Raw genomic sequence first — 21,741 nt, 5'->3', positions numbered from 1 at the left:
TTAGAGAATTACATTATTAATGAAACATGAGAATATGAATTAATACATTTACTCATAAAATTGGTAGACTGAAATTATTGGTAGGTTTTTGTTGACTAGAATTATTAAAATATTAAAAATATTTATGCTTATTAAAAGGATATATTATTTCCTCATGTGCTTGAAAGACTAGAATGTCCTTTTCAGCCTTAATTTTGAAAAAGGTCCTATATAGACGTATGTACATTAGAGGTAGTACTTAACTTTGCCTTCGAGGTTAGGTCAGAGTAATGGCTTCACAGAAGTCCTTCTTGGGACTGAGCCTCGAAAGGCCGGGAAGGATTTGGCCCTGGGACTGTGGAAACAGTACAAGCCCAGCATATTCAGAAACTGCGAGTAGGTGGGTATGGTAGGGTGTAAGAAGGAGGGTACCAGAAGGTGAAGAAATAGCTGGCAGCCAAATTACAAAGGGCCCTGTCCCCTGTATTGAACTTTGGTCATTATTCTGCAGGAAATGGGGAGTCATTGAAAGATTTTAACAGGGCGGTGACATGGACAGATTTACATTTTAGGAACGCCCTTCTGTGAGTGGGCAAATATCTACCTTAACCACCATGTAGGCTGATCATTCCCAAATTTATATCTCTGTCTTTTCTCTGTTCCTCCCTTTCTTTTCTTCCCTTGGCTAATATGTCACCCTCTGCCCCACAGTCATTTTTTACTACTGCTCTCTTAACCTTCGAGTACAAATGGTTACGCCTAAAAGGACCAGCCTAACACCTTGCGCAAAGTAGATGTTCAGTGAATGAGCGTGGAACTTCTGTGCTTCAGTTTGCTTCTGTTTCAGAGACCCCTACAGTTGGATCAGATTTGGATAGAATGTGAAACGTAGCAATGGGTTTGAGTTCTTTTTTCTTTTCCTTTTCTTTCGTTTCTTTTCATCTACCTTTTTCTAATAATAGACTTGACTTGGCTATAATTCCTGCAACTTTTGTTTTTACATAAGTTTTGAGTAGCCAGTTATAAATATCATGTGTTTTATTCATAACTGTAGTGTTTAAGACTGAATTGTTCTGCCAGTCTGAAATGTGATAAATGTACTAACAGGAGTGTGTTTTATGTATTTATGTGCTATCTTGTGAGGCGGTGATGCGACATTTTACAAGTGATGCTTAAGCAGCAGCCGTTAGGTAAAACTATCATAACATTTGATACTTGCTTAAGAAATATAAGATATATTTATTAGAATATGTAACTCCCATCTTACTGCCGATGTGCTTGGGCCCTGAGATTCTAATATAGAATGCTGTTGTGTTTTGTTAGTATGATGATAGAGGTTCCAAAGGGATGAAGAACCTGGGAAATACACCACAGAGTGTATAGTTGGAGGTATCGATTCAGAAGGTAAAGTATAGGGAGTTTGCAAAGGAGAAAAAATACCCATTTTGTTTTGCTAAGAACTGTAGAAGAAAATTCTCTGACTTCACAGAACTACCTACAAATTTAAAGGTGCAAAGGTGGAGTGCAATTTATTTATTTTTTGCCCTTGCTCATTCACCTGCTTTTGACTTTCAGCCATAACGGGCAGAGACCGTCTGTCATTCAGACTTAGGCAGGCTTAGTGTCTAGGATTTTAGTACATAGGAAATGTAATGTAGAGTCTCTTTAATCTCTTTCAATAAGTCACTTCAAGTCTACTGATGCTTTCTGTGCCTTTTGAATTGATGCTTTGAAGCTGAGTATTGGGGCAAAGGATGTTTGAACTTGATGCCTGGCGTGATTGGTATTCACCACACAGTACAGGGCAGCGCCACTTACTGCAAACATCCCATCATTTATTACATAAAGGTAGAGACACATATCCTAGTATTCAGAAGTTGCAACTTGGGTAACTTTGCATTGAATAGAATTATAAACCATTTAAAAAGATACGGAAAACCAAGGCAGCACGGTTTGTTTAAAACTGAAGCCCTTTACCAGTTTTTGTACGGCCCGCAAGCCAAGAATGCTTTTTACATTTTCACATGGCTGAAAGAAAATCAAAAGACTATTTTGTGACATGTGAAAATTATACAAAAATTCAGATTTTAGTATCTGTAAGTAAGGTTTTATTGGAACTCAGCCACACGCACTCATTTGTGCCTCGTCTGTGACTGTTTTCATGCTGCAATGGCAGAGCCAAGTAGTTGTGAAGAGACCGTGTGGTCTGCAGAGCTGACAGTATTTACTATTTGGTTTTTCACAGAAAGGATGTTGCTGACCCCCGGTTTAAAAGAATGTGTAAGAAAGGTGGAAGAAAAGAAATAATATAATCAAGTAGTCAGACACGAATACAGCCCTTCAAGAAAAGTGTTAAATGAAGGACGAGTAAAGGGAGAGGCTGTTAGCCTGACAGAGATGTTTGGGAGGTCTGGTGGTGGTGGCGGCGATTGTGATCAAGGCATGAGAGCTGCCTTGTAGTATTTGGAAGATTGACATACAGAAGAGGGAATTAGCTTGTTCAGTTTGCCTGCGGAAGTTAGAGCTAGAAGCAGTTGTTTTGCAGACTCTAAGGTAGGACATTGTAGCTTTGCCTAACAGTACTTTTTTAACTTGTCCAAAGGTGGAACATACAGCCTTGGGAGGTAGCGGGAGTACCCCATTGTTGGAAGACTTCAGACAGGCTGGACAGCTAATTAGCAGGGACCAAGTAGAAGGCATTCAGCATCAACCCGAATGGCTTTAAAGGCCCTTTCTGATCTTGCGAATCTGTGATTTTATGGACTCCCACTACTGAGACTGTATCAAGGGAAGAGTTCGGAGGACAAAATACATCTTTGGCTGCATGACTCTTTCTGCTTAAAAATCACCAATGAGATCCTTTTGTCAGCTAAATTAAGTAAAATTGCTTAGTTCTTTGTTTTTGGCTTCTAGGTTCTTTGTACTTTGGCTCAAACTTAGTCTTACCCATCACTCTTATCCTGCACAGCATTTCTCAACTTGATTTCTACCAAACATTCTTCCAGGATTTGCAAATATACAATATGCAGAACAAGGTTCTGTGTTCAGATAGATTTGGGAAATGCTGATATCGAATCCTGCCCTTGACCCTTCCAATCTACAAGTAGAATGCTAAAAGCTCGGAGGAGTCCTGCCATGAAGAAATTTAACCTTTTTAAAATCTAGCATTTCCTGCACATGCGTTAACAAAGAATTTTTTTCCTTTGGCCACAGCTGTTAACACTGCAGAACAGTTTTCCTACCCTCTTCTGTTGTCTTTGTTGTTTTTGTATTTCCTCTCTTCCTCTTGTGTGCTATTTTTCTCCTTCCAATTTCATTCCTAAATCCAGCATGGGGAAATCATGAGAGAAAGAGATAATTAGACTACAGAATTATGGAAACGGTTTGAGACCACATGAACTACTCCCTGTAACCCGAGGAAAATAGGGAGATTAAAAAAAGGTACAAGAATTTAGGGGAATATGTGTATGAAAGGAGAAATTATATAAAAGTGCTTTAGACACCACGAAATTTCTCATAGGCATTTCATAGTCACTTGGTTAGTCAAAAAGTGAATCACTGTTTTATTGGTAATCTGGCCTTTCTCCTTGTATTTCTGGTTTTAGCTAGTGTTCTGTTCATGATACCATCTGTTTAGTTAGGCAGTCTTTAAACATGTGAATAAAATATGGGGTTGGTATCTCTAGAGCAAGTGGTATTTCCTATGCGAGGAAGATAACATCCATACTCACCCATTCCTTGCTGCCTTTCTCTAGAGAGTTAGATTAGTTTTCTGTCTGGAGTAGTTAGTGACAGGTTAAAAGGAGTGAAGGTAAGAACTTATTATACAGTCTGTTTATAATCACTTTGAGATTCTACTTCCCTGCATATGAGACTGTCTTAGAAGTATTATTTCTTTCCCTGAATCACCCATATGAACCATGAATATGTATCCAAAGATATCTGTAGTCACAGGCAGCTTTTACTTATTGAGAATAATAATAGCCAGAGGGTGTAGCTTAATGATTCAAGAATCAGCTTCACATAAAGACTGTCTAGCCTCCCTAGAAACCAACAATCAAATCTCATCAGGGTCAACTTAGCCTTCTCTGTAATAGATAAATTGAATAACATGCTGTTTAATTTGTATGTGTGTTATTGAATGAAGCTATGAAGAATGTTTGGTCTGCATATTAAAGGTACCACTGTTGTTTTGGTAAGTAAGGAAAATTCCAGTGTTATTTTTCCTAAATTATTTAACCTTGGGTAATTGAAGATGCACAAGAAACATGAATGTACCAGTGTTTTGTAAGGTTATTTTTAATAGTTAAACAAAATTTGTTAATGAATTTTTTTTTCTGGCTAGACTGTCTTTGGTTTTCTGCCTCCTTTTAGACTTGAATTTTTATGGAGTAGAAAATGCTTAGCTAGCTGGTAATATTTCTATATGTAATTTTCTGGCTTTCACTTTTGCTAGGTAAAGCTATTTAAAAAATTTTGCCATTTCTTAAAAATGTTACAGATTGCCCAAGCTCTAAATAGTCATTGCAGAAAATTTGGAAAATAATGCTAGTATAAAGAAGAAAATAAAAAGTTACCATTGGTCCTACTTTCAGAAATAGCTGTTATTAACCATTAATAACTCTATGTAGTTAGTACTCTCTCATCTATTTCTGTGTTTATGTGTATATAGTAAGATGTGTATGTGTATTCCATTTCCAAATTACCAAAAATTTAGTTCCCGGTATTTCTCTGCTAAAAATAACACTTCTCAGAGTTCCTATCTGGCATTGTCACTGCTGTGGCTCAGATCGCTGCTGTGGCAAGGGTTTGATCCCTGGCCCCAGAACTTCTGCATGCCATGGGCGTGACCAAAAATAATACTTCTCTAAATATTGTCTTGTGTATCTTTGATATACATTTCTCATTTCTTTACATCAAGTAGCTAGGAGTGGAATTGTTCATTCAAAGGGTATAACATTTTTAAGATGCTTCACTGAGATTTCCAAATTGTTTTCTGGAAAGATAGTTCTTTTGTCCGCTTGGGCTGCCATAACAGAATACTGCAGGTGGGGTGGCTGAAACAAATTTCTCATAGCTTTGGAGACTTCAAGTCCAAGATCAGGGTGCCAGTAGGATTGGTTTCTGCTGAGGCCTTTCTCCCTGGCTCGTGGGCTGTGCCTTCTTACGGCATCTTCACAATGCCCTTTCAAGTGTGAGGGTAGCAAGGGAGAAATATCCCTGGGTGTCTCTTCCTCTTCTTATAGGAATACCAGGCCTGTTGGATTAGGGCCCAGCCCTTATGACCTCATTTAACCTTAATTACCTCCTTAGAGGTCCTCTCTCCAGACACAGTCACATTGCCAGGGTGTTAGAGGCTTCATCTTACAGATTTTGGGGGACACAATTTTTTAACAGGTAATAACATTGACATCCCATCATCAGTAAATGAGAGTTCCCATTTCACCATCTTATTGCCAGCCCTGGATACATACACCACACACACATGAATGCCTGTGTCACTGCTAATTTGATAAATGTATCATTTTTTTACTTTGCCTTTCTTTGAGCAAAAAATTTTTGAACATTTTAATTTTTATGAGTTTTCTATTCTTGTACTTGGACCGTTTTTTTGGTTGGAGTTCTTAATTGCCCATAAACCTGCATTTTTATTTGAGTGTTTAGCTGCCTTATATTTTATCAGATATTTTTGCTTATACAAAAAAGAACTCATTTTTACATGTTATTTAGCCTTTGATATTAAACTGCCGTTTACCTTTAAAATACCACAAAGTATTCAGGGTTAATATATACGGGTGTCCCTATTGATGAATCATGTGTTTAATGCTCACCATACATTCATAAAAACTATTGTTTGGATGCATTGATTTGCTGGCAGTGAAATATAGGTAGTGGCAAGGTTGATGTGGGATCTTTTCACCTATTGTTTGCTCTGAATTAACAAAAGCAGCAGTGCTGCCTGAGAGGTGCTCCTCGAACTCTGATCCCACGAGGTGTCCGTTGGAGGAGAGAGTTCTGCTGATTGAATAGCTTCGGGAATTGCTTGCTTCCTGCATCTCCTACCCTAGTGGGTGACAGTGCTCATTAGGCACTTAAGGGCTCTGAGGAACCCTGGAGTACAGAAAGATTGTTTGGCTTTTGTAAACAGAGTACTCCCAAAATGCACTTTGATAGTAAGACATCCCTCCCCCTTTTTTTTTTTTTTTTATTTAGGGGATTTTTGTTCACTTGTGATTTTGAAATACTTATAGACTCGCAGGAGGTCGTAAAGAAATTTGCAGGGAGGGCCCATGCACCCTTCACCACGTTTTCCCAGTTGGTAACATCTTTCATAAATACAGTACAGTGTCACCACTAGGAAATTAACATTAGTCCATCCACAGACCTTATTCAGATTTCGCTGGTTAGGTGCAACTTTATCATATGGGGATAGGTTACTTGTCATTAGCAGCACCACAGGACTCCCTTGTATTAGCTCTTTAGTCATACCTACTCTCCCCCCTTTCCCCAGCCCCTGGCAACCATTGATATGTTCTCCATTTCTCAACTTCTGTCACTTAAGAGTGCTATGTAAGGGGAACAGTGTGGTATGTAACATTTTGAGATTGGCTTTTTTCACTCAGTATCATCCCATTGAGGTTCATCCGGGTTGTTGCATAAACCAATAGTTTTTTTCCTTTTTATTGCTGAGTAGTATTTCATGGTGAGGATGTACCATAGTTTACCCATTCACCCACTGAGTGACATTTATCCACTTCTCATATTTTTCGTGGCATATACCCTGTATGAATATTGTTCTGAAGAATACCAACGTTAGAAATTCTGTATCACGTAAGTGATAGAATTAAGAATTACCCCTTTTTTCAGATTGTGCCTGGGCTGTTGAAATTAAAAGCCTTGTATTATTTGGTTTAGGAATTCCAGAGACGCTGTAATACTCTGATTTCATTGATTGAAAAAGAAAATATGGAAATTGAGGAAAGAGAAAGAGCAGAAAAGAAGAAACGGGCAACTAAAACTCCAATGGTAAAATTTTCAGCATTTTCCTAACTTTTAGGTAGATCCCCCTTTTTTTTTTTACATAATTGAAATGCCTATATTATGTTTAATGCCATAGTGATAGCTATTATAAAAACTGGTTTTATGAAATGCTGATTTGTTTTTGATAGAAAAAAATCACACTACAACCCCCTGTTTCCTATTTGTTGGTAGAACATATGGTTAGGAACGCCCTAGTAACAGGTCTCAGTATTTCAAAAATTCCTCATGACTTCTAAGCAGAAGGATAATGCAAGTCAAGTCCTTTGAATTGAGACTAGCGTTGTCATGGGGAATTGGAGGGGGTGGGGTGGGATGGGAGGGGCTGAGGTGGAAACTTGGGAGTTCTGATTGGATCAAATAAGTTTTCTGAGCTTCGTGGAACTATGAGTACAAATAAGAACTTTGAGGCGACAGCAAAGCTTTACTTGGTTTACTTGGTAATAAGTTAACTGTTGAATACTAAGATGACTTGATTTTAATTCAGTCAGGTTGCCTTGTAGAGTTACAATTTCAAATACTCTCTAATAGATCATATTATTTGAGTGTGGTTAAGTAAACTACCATATTTCATCAAGTCTAAGATGCCTTCCATTGTGAGACACAGCATTATTTTATGTACGTACCACTAAGAAAAACTGCTGCCAAGTCACTGTGATTTGTCATCAATTATAGGCTGCATCCCAATTTCGGAGATGCTGAAGTGGGAAAGAAATGTGCATCATAGAACATATGAAATATGGTATTTTAACATCTATCATAAGATTTAAAAAATAATACACTCATATATAACATTTTGCCTAGAAGACTTTAAGTATTAAGTAGTTCTTTAAGATAAGCGTACATTTATAGTACCATGTGTAAGTAGACACTTGATGACTATTTTTGATGGGTATTTTATGTCTTTCTTAAAAAGAAACATCTTTAAAAGTTGTTTTTCTTTGGGTTATGTAGTTTGTTGGGTATATAGAACATTAACTGTGAGTATAACATTTAAGTGAATATTCATGTTAAAATTTTTTTTTAATGCATTTACATCCTAGATTTAACATTGTTGGGCCATTTAAAAATGTGCATATTGGAGCAGAACATTAAATCTGTTTCCATTTTAGTCACAGAAAAGAAAAGCAGAGTCAGCTACTGAGAGCTCTGGAAAGAAGGATGTCAAGAAGGTGAAATCCTAAAGCCTAGAAATAAAGTTTTAAATGGGAAACTGCTATTTTCTTGTTCCCATCTTCAAATGCTAATTGCCAGTTCCAGTGTATTCATGGTACTCTAAGAAAAATCTCTTTGGTTTTGATTTCTTGCATATTTTATATATTTTACGATGCTTTCTACCTGAAATGTGTAGCTTTATATTTTATGCATTCTAGTATTTTTGTGTACTGTATTTTGTGCATTTCATGTCTTCATCAAAATTCTCTCAGTCCTTGTTCTTTTGAAGCTTGTGCTGAGGTTTTAGCTTTTCTATGTTTTATATGCCGCTGCTTTGAAAGAGAACCTAGATTCTATAGCTGTATTATTGTTGTTTCATACTTTAAATTTATATGGCTGTGGAAAAATGAATTAAAATGATTTGAGGAGAAAGACTTTTTCACTTCTTTGTTGCTTTCTTTTCTATTGAGTATGGGCTTGTACGTGTTACTGCATACTGTGATTAGCATAATAATTGTTTCTTTGAGGTCATCTAAATATTTTTTTCCTAAAGGAATAAAGGGTGAGAACAGAAAAATATTAAGAAAAACCTAATATTTGATACTGTGCTTGCTGTCAGTATGCATTACAGTTAAATTATTCTCTAAATATTCAAGTGGGAAAATATAATAAAGAAACGTCTATAAGAAATTTAATTATTTCCTGTTTTTTGTGCAGTAGAAAATAGTTGTGTTTACTGAATTGTATTGCTCACAAGTCTGTATTTGTTTGAAAGGGAAAGCTTTGTTCCTGGCTTGTTCCTGCTCTTGCGTCCCATAGAGCCAGTTCAGAGGAGTCTGGGTATAATACCTAGACTTATCAACAGCTAGGACGAAAGCATGAAACGCGTGCAGAAGAAGGGGGGTCTCCTATGGGAATACAAGTATGCTCAGATAACAAAGAGTCTCAGAGTGTCAGAGGTTTTGCACACCGAGGGCTTCTATCTCGCCCACACCGCAGATCCCACGCAGGTCAGGGGGATGTGAGAATGGGGGGAGATCTGCCCCACACAGACCCTCAAGGCTCCTGGCTGAGGCGCTGCTGTTTTGGAGCTGCGCCACCTGCAACGTGAGGCCCACTCAGCTGCCGCTGTAGGAAAAAAAGGCTGGAGAATCTCCTGTGGGTACTTTATTACCTCAGCCCAGAAGTGACATGTGTCACATCATTTCATTGTCCAAAACTAGTCTCTTGGTCCTGTGTATGTGCAAGAGGGCTGGCACAGGTAGGGGAACAAATGGAATGTTCTACATTTCTGCCTCTTCCACAGGGGCTGTCACATGGAACTGTTAGTGTGCGGTTAATCAGTGTCAAGGTCAGGTTCTAAGGGGACAGGGAACGGATCAGAATCTAGTGTGAAACACATAGCAAATAAGCAAAGCTGGGGATGCGGGACAGTGGCGTTTGTCATCACAGCAAGGTTTGGACCAGTGAAGAGTTGCTCTCTCCCCCTGCCAAGATCTTTGCATTTCCTATCAGACTTTATTTAGTGTACCACTGGCCAACCTTGGGTAGCCCCGAGTACGAGTCAGCGTCTTTCACATCCTCTTTCTCACTGGGGTTCTGCAACACGGGAATAGATCTTCTAGAATGCTAGTCCACTCTCTGCTGGACTCTTCCGGGTCTTTGTTCATTGCCAAGGTGTTGAATTTCTTACTGCCATGCTCCTGATTTGATTCCTTTTACTGTTTCCACTGTTAGGACTTAGACTCTTGTACTCTGTTGGAAATTGGGATTAAATTGAGGTGTTATTATTAAGAGATGAATTTAGAGTGATACTAATTAAGTCAAGGGACCCAGAAATATCCAAATCTGTCCTGGAATAACTGTCCTTTCTGTAAGGTCTACAGAGGAGGAAGGTAAGCAAAATAATACTTCATCAGCTGGAACTTTGGCTCCAAACTTTAATCCAGAGCGCTTAAGCCCAAAGTAGAATCTTGGAATTTTCTACTGAAATGAGATTAGAAGCTACAGTCACCTGAGATGCAGAAAAAGATAACCTTTGAGGGTCTTATTAATACCTCCAAGTTCTGTGCACTGAGAAACAGCCCAGTGGAAGTACTGGACTCCGATCAATCAGTTCAGCATTTCTTTTCTTAGGGAGAAATGAAGATGGAGGGTGGGAGCAGATATGCTTAGGGTATTTGAACTTCTTTCATGGAAATTTAAGTCTCTATTCCTGTTCTTTCTCTGTTAACCCAAAGGGGTTAATAGCTAAGCTGTATGTGACTGTCTACTTGAGGGGAGAAAATCTGCAGGTAAGTTCTTCCAGTCTTTTCGTGGGGCTATTCCCCTGACCGTATCATGGCTCTTTCTTGGACTAGAGAGCGATGTGAAATTCAGTTCTCCAAAATGTTCAGTGAATGCCTCTAATGTCATCCTCAGGGACTTGTCAAGCAGTTTTACTCAGGGTGTTAACTTCAAGATGACTGTATGTTTAGTGAGAAATGCACCACCTCGTCTGTTCCTCAGATTATGTGCAGCATCATTGTTGAACATAGCCTACAAAGACGTCCACACAGTGAATACCAGATGATAGCACAGTCCCAGCAATACAGTGTTGATAGCAGAAGGCCCCAAGTCTCTTTATGAAACCTCTCTTATTGTCAGTTTTCCACAGAGAAATTAAAATGTCAAAAAACTTAAGTTCTAACAAAAAAAAATCCCATTTCAAACTAGAGGCCTAGACTGATGGGGTTAGTAACCCTAGACCTGGCTACCATGTTGGAGAGAAAGGGCAGGATAGTCAGTTCACCGTGTCAGTTGCTCAGAGGCCAAAAGCAGCAGAAAAGAGTAATGTACCCATGAATGAAATTTAATAAGTGCACAGTGATCCAGGCCACCGCAAACACGGTCTAATAGATTGTGCTAGAATCTGACCCAACCTGATAACTTGCTTGGAGAATGTGCAAGGAGGGAAGTGAGTAGAAGGACGGGGACTCAGTGGTTCCTCTTGCTCAAGACTTCTCTATAGAAAACAAGAGGTGAATAGGTTTCCCAGTAGCTCTCAGGCTCCCAGAGGCCCTTGTAAAGCATTTGCCTTATTCCATTGGATATTCAGGCCCTGATGTCCTTAGGATCAAAAGAAGGCAGAGAACTCGGAAATCCCTCATTTTCATCATAGCTGCTTAGATCTCAGTCTTTATTGCAGAGTTCTTTCTGGCTCCCCGGCCTCCAAGTGCTTGTGCTGTCTGGAAAACCCAGATGCTTGTCAGAATACACATTCTCTCATGAAGTGCGCCTCCAGCTTTTGGTCCCTCGTGTGAGACCTCCTAGTTAAGAAAAGTTACTGAATTAGAATCTTTGTAGCTATCTTAGTTGCTGGCTGTTTGGTGTAACGCTGTTGCCACCAAAATACAATGGTGTTCTTTCCCAAATTCTTGGCAGAGGCCCCCACCGTGGCCTGTTGTTTCTCCTCTATGGTGCAGTAGCCAGTCTAGCTGGTTTCAGGTTCCCAGGCCAGTTTCAGAGACAGGGCTGGTGCCCTCATGCTTTCTCTCCAGCTGTTGTTTGGAAATCCTCCAGTTCCCATCAGATTTAAAACTTCTGTAAGTATTCTACCCCCATCTCCTTCATTTAGTCTGCCCGGCTACCGTCCCTAATAGATAAGAGGGACGATTTTCCTGTGGTTCAAGTACACGTAGCTAACATCTTGTCTGTTGTTCCCTATCCTTCCACCTTACCGTTTCTGTGTGCCTCAGCTGATTTCTAAGTGCCAACATCTCTTTATCTGAGGGCTTTATCAGAGGCCTTGAAGCCTTTTCTACCCTTTGCCTGAGAGGATGGACGTGCTAGAGGGTTAACACATTACAGCTTGGCTCTCAACCAAAATCTGATTGGAGTTGGCCTGTAAGTACAACAGCTCTCTCACCCCTCAAGCAAGGTCAGCCTAAGGTGTGTCATGTGTATGGTTCCCCAGAGTTCACCCATCGGATGAAGCTCCAGTCACCCACTGTAGTGACTGTGTTGATAACATACTCCTTGTTGACCGCTTTTCACGTCTCTGGTTTGGTAGAGATCAAAAGTGTCTCCCTTCCGCACTCCCTTATGTGTGTTTCCTGGCACCAACTCCTAAATAAACCACTTGTGTTAGAATCTTTGTCTCAGGGTCTGCTTCTGGGGAAACCCAAATCAAGACATTCACCTTGTATGCGTAGCTCTTCTTGGCCCTTAGTTATTTCATAAGAAGGTGGGGGTGTTTAAGGATAGTAATGACTGGGATAGTATGTCGTGGATCTGTTCTTAGAAGATCTACTCCTTTGCGGACAGTCAGTGTGTGACGTGACTGGCCCAGGATATTTTGCACTGGTACGAAGTACTGAGTTCAGATTTCTCTGATGAAGAAATGAGACTCTCTCGTATCACCAATGGCTGTGGTACTGGGAATTGTTATGGGGCAGAGGTGAAAAGGTTCCCAAGTTTTTGGTAAGGCCAAAGCTGGTGCCCAGGCTACTGTCTCTTGTAAGTGTTCCCCATGCTGGCTGGTGCCTCCCTGAAGCAGTGGTTCATTTAGGTAACTCAACCAAGTGTTGGCCTTTCTCACTGTATTGTGCCATATAATCATTATGGAAACCTGGTGAGAACAGGATTTTTTTCATGTGTGGGTCAAGTGACCCAATTATTTGTCCCTTTCCTCATACATTCATTGCTTTCCTACGGGGAAACTTTCATCTAGGCCACTCTAGTCACATTCAAGCTATATCTTCCCCTTGACTTTCAACCTTGCCTTCCCTATTGCCCCCAACACATGCTTGGTTAATGTCTGATCTTCTTGCTGTGAGATGATGCTGGATTTGTCTGTGTGTAGGACTGTCAAATGATGTTGCCTATTTTTTCAGGTCTCTATCTACCTGTAGGAGGTTGACAGTGAGTACTATTCATGTCCAACTGTTTGCCTCCCATCGTGAATACAACTTTGACCTAACGTATCTTTTTTTTCCACTTATGTATTTTTGGATTACATATTTTTTAATTAATGATTTTTATTTTTTCCATTATAGTTGGTTTACAGTGTTCTGTCAATTTTCTACTGTATAGCAAAGTCACCCAGTCGTGCGTGTATATATATATATATATGTATATTCTTTTTCTCCCATCATCCTCCATCATGTTCCATCACAAGTGATTAGATATAGTTCCCTGTGCTATATACAGCAGGATCTCATTGCTTATCCACTCCAGATGGAATAGTTTGCATCTATTAACCCCAGACTCCCAGTCCATCCCACTCTCTCTCCCTCTCCCTGCGCAACCACAAGTCTGTTCTCCAAGTCCATGAGTTTCTTTTCTGTGGAAAGTGAGCTAACATATCGTTTTCAGTGGCGGAGATCAAAGCCTGTTTGTGATGTCCAGGACAGAAAAGATCTGTGATTAAGGTCCCATTGTTGCTAGAATATTTAGCGTGTGACCATCATCACCAGTTGGGATTGATACCTTATTTATCTCTGTCTTAGAATCAACTCTAGGTCTCCAAATGCCTTTTAGTTTTGTACTGGCCATATGAGAGCATTGTCAAAATATGATTATCTACCTATTTTCTACTAAGATTGGCATGGTCTTCACCTACTTTTTCCAGTGTGTGATAACTATCTTGTTTATAATTGGCTAGTTGGCTTCCCTTACATTTGTGATAGCTGAATACAATTAGATCTGGGTATATCTTTGGAGGTATGTCCTTTTTTCATTTCTTATATGTCCTTCTTGGTTTCTAAGACCTCAAACTATCTCTTTTTCGTAATTTCCCAATTCTCTCCTAGTTTGCCTCCTATCACTCCTAAAGCTCAAATTATCTCCTGGACGAAAGCTTTTAGATCATTTTAAATAGCCTGTAATCATGCTACCTGGTAAAGGGACTTCCACTATGTCAGGCCAACCCAGTTCTCAAAGCCAGGACATTCTAGGTACAGGCATTATTTAATGTCTTTTTGACTTCCGGACCTGTTCTTTCTGTCACTGAATTCCCCTCTCCACCTCAGTCCAAGAGGCGACCTTCCCTATGCACTAAAGGCCTCAATTCTCTTTTATTAGTGAACTCAACCTCCCTGCAGTGATTGTATCACCCTGTGGAAGTCTCTGAAACCCACAATCATGGCTGGAGCTTGGCCAGTGCTCACTGAAGATACCCAATTAGAAAAGCCATTGCAAGGAATATATTGATTGTCTCCTGATTAAGCCTGGCAAATCACTGATGGTTATTTTTTGTTACTGTATCCCTTTATCTTCTTTCCACAAATTTGTAGACTAGGACTTATGTAGTGCCCAAATCAGAGTCAACATGAGAACATATGGAGGAGAAGAGACTCAGAAAATTTCAGGGAAGGCACACGATACCCCAGGATTTTGTCTCATCATTTCCTCTTTATTCTGGGATGCGAGTTAAAACAAGCCTAAGAGGAACAGGGAGTTTCCATAGTCGCTTAGCAGAAATGAATCTAACTAGCATCCATGAGGATACAGGTTCAATCACTGGTCTCGATCAGTGGGTTAAGAATCTGGAGTTGCCATGAGCTGTGGTGTAGGTCACAGACATGGCTCGGATCCTGCATTGCTGTGTCAGTGGTGTAGGCTGGCAGCTACAGCTCTGATCCCTAGCCTGGGAACCTCCATATGCATGGGTGTGGCTGTAAAAGACCAAAAAAAAAAAAAAAAAAAAAACCTAAGAGGAACAGAATCTGGACCTACCGTCTAGTTGGCCATATGATTGTTTGGATCTAACAATTCAATTCACCAAAAATATCCCACTGCTTCTTTTGGGGAGACCTAGGTCATGTTGCAGAACCTGCTGCTTCTGCAATTTGAATTCAGGGACAAGGTTACCCTAAGTCCTAAAATTCTTTGCACCAATACTTACACCTGCCTTTTATACATAGGAGATAATATTCTGGGCCTACAGAAGTAGTGCTTCAAGTTTGAGGATTGAGCCTCAATCTCTTTTGTAGGACTTTGCTGTCTAAATGTCAGTTCCTAGGCTATCTATCTGCTCTGTCTCCTGAGACCATGGCAGCATTAGTGGTGGAGGTAAAGTCCAGGTACTATTTTTTTTTTGCTATTTCTTGGGGCGCTCACGCGGCATATGGAGGTTCCCAGGCGAGGGGTCGAATCGGAGCTGTAGCCACCGGCCTACGCCAGAGCCACAGCAACGCGGGATCCGAGCTGCGTCTGCAACCTACACCACAGCTCACGGCAACGCCGGATCGTTAACCCACTGAGCAAGGGCAGGGACCGAACCCGCAACCTCATGGTTCCTAGTTGAATTCGTTAACCACTGTGCCACGATGGGAACTCCAGGTCCAGGTACTATTAAGGGGTGGAATTCTGTTGGTAGTAGCACAGGGGACTCAGGAATACTTAACTCCTGCCTCAGCCCTACCACATTTGGGTGTTCCACAAAGGACATATGCATAAAAGACTGTCAAAACAATGAAAAGTAATATTTTATGAACTGGAACATTCGCTCTAAACCCTAGTTCAGCACTCTACTGAGCTGGGCTTGACCACAGGCAGCTTAGGGTAGAGGCAGCCTGGAACTCAGAACCCGAGAAAAAAACCTCACGGCTACCAGCTCCAGAGGGAATGGATCCTCGAAAGAGGCTTTCTATCCATATAGGATTTTTTTTTTTTATATATTCTCAAGGCTCCACCCACTAGAAACGCTGGTTCAATGAGTGTTTGGGAATCATACCCATTCATTCGGCACATGTCCACTCCTTGCATAAGAGGATAGGAAGAGGACAGAGAGGGGCTTTGAACCCCTTCCCTTGGAGGCCAGTATGGACACTATGCCTCCAGTGCTTAGATGCTCAGCTTCTGTAGCCAGGTCAGTTTCTAGTCTGTGATTGATTACATGTTCATAGAGGGCTGAACACTGACTACCACAAAAGGTGTCCCAAAAAGCATCATTATAGAATGCACACTTGATAACTTCTCACGAGAACCGTATCACCTATGTGAGATTAACCATATGTTATGATTATTGGTGAGACAATTTGTCAGTGAATTTGAGTCCTTGAGAACAATGGTTAATTATACAATGATGTCACAGTATTTTGCATCTTCTGGGGGATGGCAACTCTTTCCAGTCATGATAGGTAAAAAGTGATGCTTTCATATGTTATTAATGCGTATCTACTGCTCAGATGCGGATATGGATGGATTATGGTTTTTTTTTAATTACAAAAAATATATATTTTTTTCTTTTTTGGCTGCCCCATGGAACATGGGGTTCCTGGGCCAGGGATCAGATCCTAGCTGCAGTTGCGATCTACGCTGCTGGGCATAGAACCTGCGTCCTGGTGATGCAGAAACGCAGCTGATCCCATTATGCTACAGTGGGAACTCCAGGATGGAGTATGTTTTTAAAAGAATCACCTTTATTTTTTAGTTTAAAAAGCAGTATAAACCATGTGTGAATAATTTACATGCCATCATTTTCTTCGTGTGGAGATCTTTTTTTTTTCTTCATTTTCTTCATGCTTGACCATGGCAAGGTATACTGCCCAAGCCTCATGGAACTGTTGACTAGTGAGTGTATCTCCCAGGGCACAGGGGTTTGTATTTAGTATGTTAAGAACTATTTAATATGTTAAGGATATATTCAGGATTGTTAGCTTCAGGCTTTGAAGATAAGCTTGGTTTGGCTTTACTTTAGTAAGGCTCAGCATCAGTTAGCTTTCGCTACACACCACTCTAAAACTTAGTGGTTTGAAACAACCATTTATGTAACTCACAATTCTGTGGGTTGACAGTTTGGGTTGGGCTCAGGTGGGTGGTTCTTTTGGTCTTGGCTAGGCTCACTTACGTGTCTATGGTCAACTACTGGTCAGCTGGGTGACTCTGGTTGTAGGCATTGACTGGTTATTGGCTTAGGCAGTAGAGGTAACTTCACTGCAAGTCTCTTTATCATCCAGCAGGTTAGCTGGGGCTTATGCACATGGTAGCTTGGCAGGGATCCAAAAGGAAAAGCAGAAGCTTGCAAGGCCTTCTTAAGGCCCATGCTTGGATTTCACACTAGATTCTACTGGGCCTAGCGAATCACAAGGCCAGACCAGAGTCAAGGGATAGGGAAATTGACTCTTCCTCTGGATAGGAGATGCTGCAAAGTTACATTGCAGAAGGCGTGGATACCAGATGGGCATGGAGGGGAATCTACCACTAGCTTCTTCTGTTGAAGTGTCCTGATTTATAGTTAGTGTGCAAATAACAGTCCTCTAGTCGTATCCCAAATTATAGCATTGAGTCCCCTTGTAGACAGCTCAGTGGGAGGTCAAGAGTCTATCACTTAGAACCTTCCTTCCTCATGTGTGTATGAAGGGCACAAAGATATTTTGCACCTGCTTTTTTGGCTCTACCATTTCGAACTTGTCTTTTTGAGACAGCAGTTTGGATCTCCCATCTATCTGGCTACAAGAACATTTGGACTCCCTGTTTCTGAGTATAAGCATGTATATCACAATTATGCTAAAGGAGACAGAAGACTGCTAATTGCCTCCTAATATAACATCTTTTAATTATTATTACTATTTTTTTTTGTCTTTTTGCCATTTCTTGGGCCGCTTCCGCGGCATATGGAGGTTCCCAGGCTAGGGGTCGAATCGGTACTGTAGCTGCCAGCCTACGCCAGAGCCACAGCAACGCAGGATCTGAGCCGCGTCTGCAACCTACACCACAGCTCACGGCAATGCCGGATCGTTAACCCACTGAGCAAGGGCAGGGACCGAACCCGCAACCTCATGGTTCCTAGTCGGATTCGTTAACCACTGCGCCACGACAGGAACTCCTAATTATTATTATTATTTTTGGCCATGCCCACAGCATTTGGAAGTTCCTAGGCCAGGGATTGAACTTGTGCCATGGCAGCAACCCAAGCCACTGCAGTCACAATGCCAGATCCCCACCTTGCTGCACCGTAAGAGAACTTCTACATCTTTTACTTCTTGCTTAGTAATAATATCTATTTTCAGCTGTTCACATTGCCACTTGGCTGAAAGACTACTTTTGACCAATGAGATGTAAACAGGAGCGACAGTGCAACTTCTGGAGAGTGTCCTTAAAAGGAGAGATTTTCTACAGTCTTTCCTCTTTCCTGTTGGTTGGAATATGGATACTATGGCTAGAGTTTGAGTTACATGGATGCACATCAAGGCTGGTGCAGCAGCTGGATCGGGGGAGCCTGGGTCCCTGGTGACATGGAACTTCCTGACCAGCCCTTGGATATTCTCACTTCCAGATTTTTGTTGTCTTGATAGAGAAATAGTTTTCCACCTGTTTAAGCCACTGTTTTGAATTTTGTTGTCATTGGTATATGGAGCTGTATCCTAGCTGTTACTCCCAATATTGATGACTTTTTTATTGAGCAATTTTTTTTTGTCTTTTTGCCTTTTCTAGGGCCTTTTCTGCGGCATATGGAAGTTCCCAGGCTAGGGGTCTAATCGGAGCTGTAGCTGCTGGCCTACGCCAGAGCCACAGCAACGCCAGATCCCAGCCACGTCTGCAACCTACATCACAGCTCACGGCAACGCTGGATCCTTAACCACTGATCAAGGCCAGGGATCGAACCTGCAACCTCATGGTTCCTAGTCGGATTCGTTAACCACTGAGCCACGACAGGAGCGCCCTCTGAGCAATTTTTTATTGGAATAAATTCCCTTAAGTCAGCTAAAGTTATTGATTGATTTTCTAAACCGTATAGACTCTTTTCCATTTGTATTTTTATGCTACTGAAACTATTTTCATTGGGATTGATTAGTTTCATTTTAAGTTTACAGTAAGGATTCGCTTTATCAATAAATTTTTCCATAGTAAAATTTACTTTGCATTGTAAATTATAATTTATGGGCATTTTTATCAAAGTCTATTTCCTTGGGTCATATTTTACAGGTATAAATTTTCCAAGAACATGTGGTTTTTGTCTAAAATTGTAAACATTTTAGTCAATAACAAATTTTATCTTGTGCAATTTCACAACTTGTCATATTTTTCTATGGTGGTTATTTCCACCAAGTCTAAAGTTTCTCAGGTCAGTTTTCAGTTTCCAGTGTTACAAATGACATGTGGGTTTTTTTTCAGTTTTTTGTTTGTTTGTTTGTTTGTTTGTTTCTAATAAAGTTTACTGGGAGTTCCCATTGTGGCTCAGCAGAAACAAACCCAACTAATATCCATGAGGATGCGGGTTCAATCCTTGGCCTTGCTCATTGGGTCGGGGATCCGGCGTTGCCATGAGCTGTGGCGTAGGTCACAGATGCGGCTCGGATCCTGCGTTGCTGTGGCCCTGGTGTAGGCCGGCAGCTGTAGCTACAGTTCAGTCCCTAGCCTGGGAACCTCCATATGCTGCAGGTGTGGCCCTAAAAAGAGCAAAAATATTTTTTTACCATGTGCTATTTTAGACATTGACCATTTTATTTTGTGTTGATTAGTTCTACCAGTTAAATTATTATGACTTGGAAATTGATATTAATTTCTTGGTGATTCCATGAGGAAGTTGTGAGCAACTCCCTTCAGGTATTCCAGAATTTTCCCATTCTTCAGGGTAGATCTATGCTATTGCACATCCAATGCTTATGAATATGATCTTTCCCCTTGTGACTTATTCCTGGCAATTTCCTTTGGTGCAAATCCTCTGAAATCAAAGTTGCAATTACCTTTATTTATTTATTTATTTATTTATTTATTTTGTCTTTTTGCCATTTCTAGGGCCGCTCCCGTGGCATATGGAGGTTCCCAGGCTAGGGGTCTAATTGGAGCTGTAGCCACTGGCCTACACCAGAGCCACAGCAACGCGGGATCCGAGCCGCGGCTGCAACCTACACCACAGCTCACGGCAACGCCGGACCGTTAACCCACTGAGCAAGGGCAGGGATGGAACCCGTGTCCTTATGGATGCTAGTCAGATTCATTTCCGCTGAGCCACGACGGGAACTCCTTACCAATACTTTATTTATTTATTTTTTAATTATTTATTATTATTTTTTTCCCACTGTACAGCAAGGGGGTCAGGTTATCCTTACATGTATACATTACAATTACATTTTTCCCCCCACCCTTTCTTCTGTTGCAACATGAGTATCTAGACAAAGTTCTCAATGCTATTCAGCAGGATCTCCTTGTAAATCTATTCTAAGTTGTGTCTGATAAGCCCAAGCTCCCAATCCCTCCCACTCCCTCCCCCTCCCATCAGGCAGCCACAAGTCCCTTCTCCAAGTCCATGATTTTCTTTTCTGAGGAGATGTTCATTTGTGCTAGATATTAGATTCCAGTTATGAGTGATATCATATGGTATTTGTCTTTGTCTTTCTGGCTCATTTCACTCAGTATGAGGTTCTCTAGCTCCATCCATGTTGCTGCAAATGGCATTATGTCATTCTTTTTTATGGCTGAGTAGTATTCCATTGTGTATATATACCACATCTTCCGAATCCAATCATCTGTCGATGGACATTTAGGTTGTTTCCATGTCCTGGCTATTGTGAATAGTGCTGCAATGAGCATGTGGGTGCACGTGTCTCTTTTAGGTAGAGTTTTGTCCGGATAGATGCCCAAGAGTGGGATTGCGGGGTCATGTGGAAATTCTATGGATAGATTTCTAAGGTATCTCCAAACTGTTCTCCATAGTGGCTGGACCAGTTTACATTCCCACCAACAGTGCAGGAGGGTTCCCTTTTCTCCACAGCCCCTCCAGCACTTGTTATTTGTGGATTTATTAATGATGGCCATTCTGACTGGTGTGAGGTGGTATCTCATGGTAGTTTTGATTTGCATTTCTCTTATAATCAGCGATGTTGAGCATTTTTTCATGTGTTTGTTGGCCATCTGTATATCTTCTTCGGAGAAATGTTTATTCAGGTCTTTTGCCCATTTTTCCATTGATTGATTGGCTTTTTTGCTGTTGGGTTGTATAAGTTGTTTATATATTCTAGAGATTAAGCCCTTGTCCATTGCATCATTTGAAACTATTTTCTCCCATTCTGTACAATACTTTAAATGGGGAAAGATGCTATGCATCCCTGAGCCCCCACATTGACACCTATTCTATTAAAACACCACCAGAGGAGTTCCCGTCGTGGCGCAGTGGTTAACGAATCCAACTAGGAACTATGAGGTTGCAGGTTCGGTCCCTGCCCTTGCTCAGTGGGTTAACGATCCGGCATTGCCGTGAGCTGTGGTGTAGGTTGCAGACGCGGCTCGGATCCAGCGTTGCTGTGGCTCTGACGTAGGCCAGTGGCTACAGCTCTGATTCGACCCCTAGCCTGGGAATCTCCATATGCCGAGGGAGCAGCCCAAAGAAATAGCAAAAAGACAAAACAACAACAACAACAAAAAAAAAACCCCACCACCAGATATCCATTAAAATGGACTCAAGTGTTTAATAATTAATATTACTTTTCATAATACGACCTAACTAGGCAGTTTCTCTTAATATAATTATGACTGTTTACCTGTTCTGTTTAAACTCTTTGTAGATATTTTACACTCAACATACAAAACTCTGTTACTGCTCCAAAATCATAAATATGATACGAAAACTTTGTCTTTCCACCT

At 40.8% G+C, this 21,741-nt stretch overlaps 1 protein-coding gene across 8 annotated transcripts in view; it reads left to right on the top strand.

Annotated features, from left to right (window-relative positions):
- The window catches only part of SMARCA1 (SWI/SNF related, matrix associated, actin dependent regulator of chromatin, subfamily a, member 1), a 74,278-nt gene extending 65,416 nt beyond the window's left edge, over window positions 1-8,862 (top strand). For 3 of the 8 annotated variants that reach the window (XM_047764801.1, XM_047764795.1, XM_047764794.1), the window contains 2 exons: window positions 6,895-7,005; window positions 8,130-8,862. In XM_047764801.1, coding sequence (XP_047620757.1) covers window positions 6,895-7,005; window positions 8,130-8,201 — 183 coding nt within the window. In that variant the 3' untranslated portion in view covers window positions 8,202-8,862. Of the gene's footprint in view, window positions 1-6,894; window positions 7,037-8,060 lie in introns of all 8 variants that reach the window. The other 5 variants (XM_047764796.1, XM_047764799.1, XM_047764800.1 and 2 more) reach the window with 3 other exon arrangements.
- The last annotated feature ends 12,879 nt before the right edge of the window (window positions 8,863-21,741 follow it).

The sequence above is a fragment of the Phacochoerus africanus genome, chromosome X, assembly GCF_016906955.1.
Source record: "Phacochoerus africanus isolate WHEZ1 chromosome X, ROS_Pafr_v1, whole genome shotgun sequence".
Lineage (NCBI taxonomy): Eukaryota > Metazoa > Chordata > Mammalia > Artiodactyla > Suidae > Phacochoerus > Phacochoerus africanus.
The sequence above is the reverse complement of the archived record's forward strand: the minus strand, read 5'-3'. Positions and strand labels throughout refer to the sequence as shown.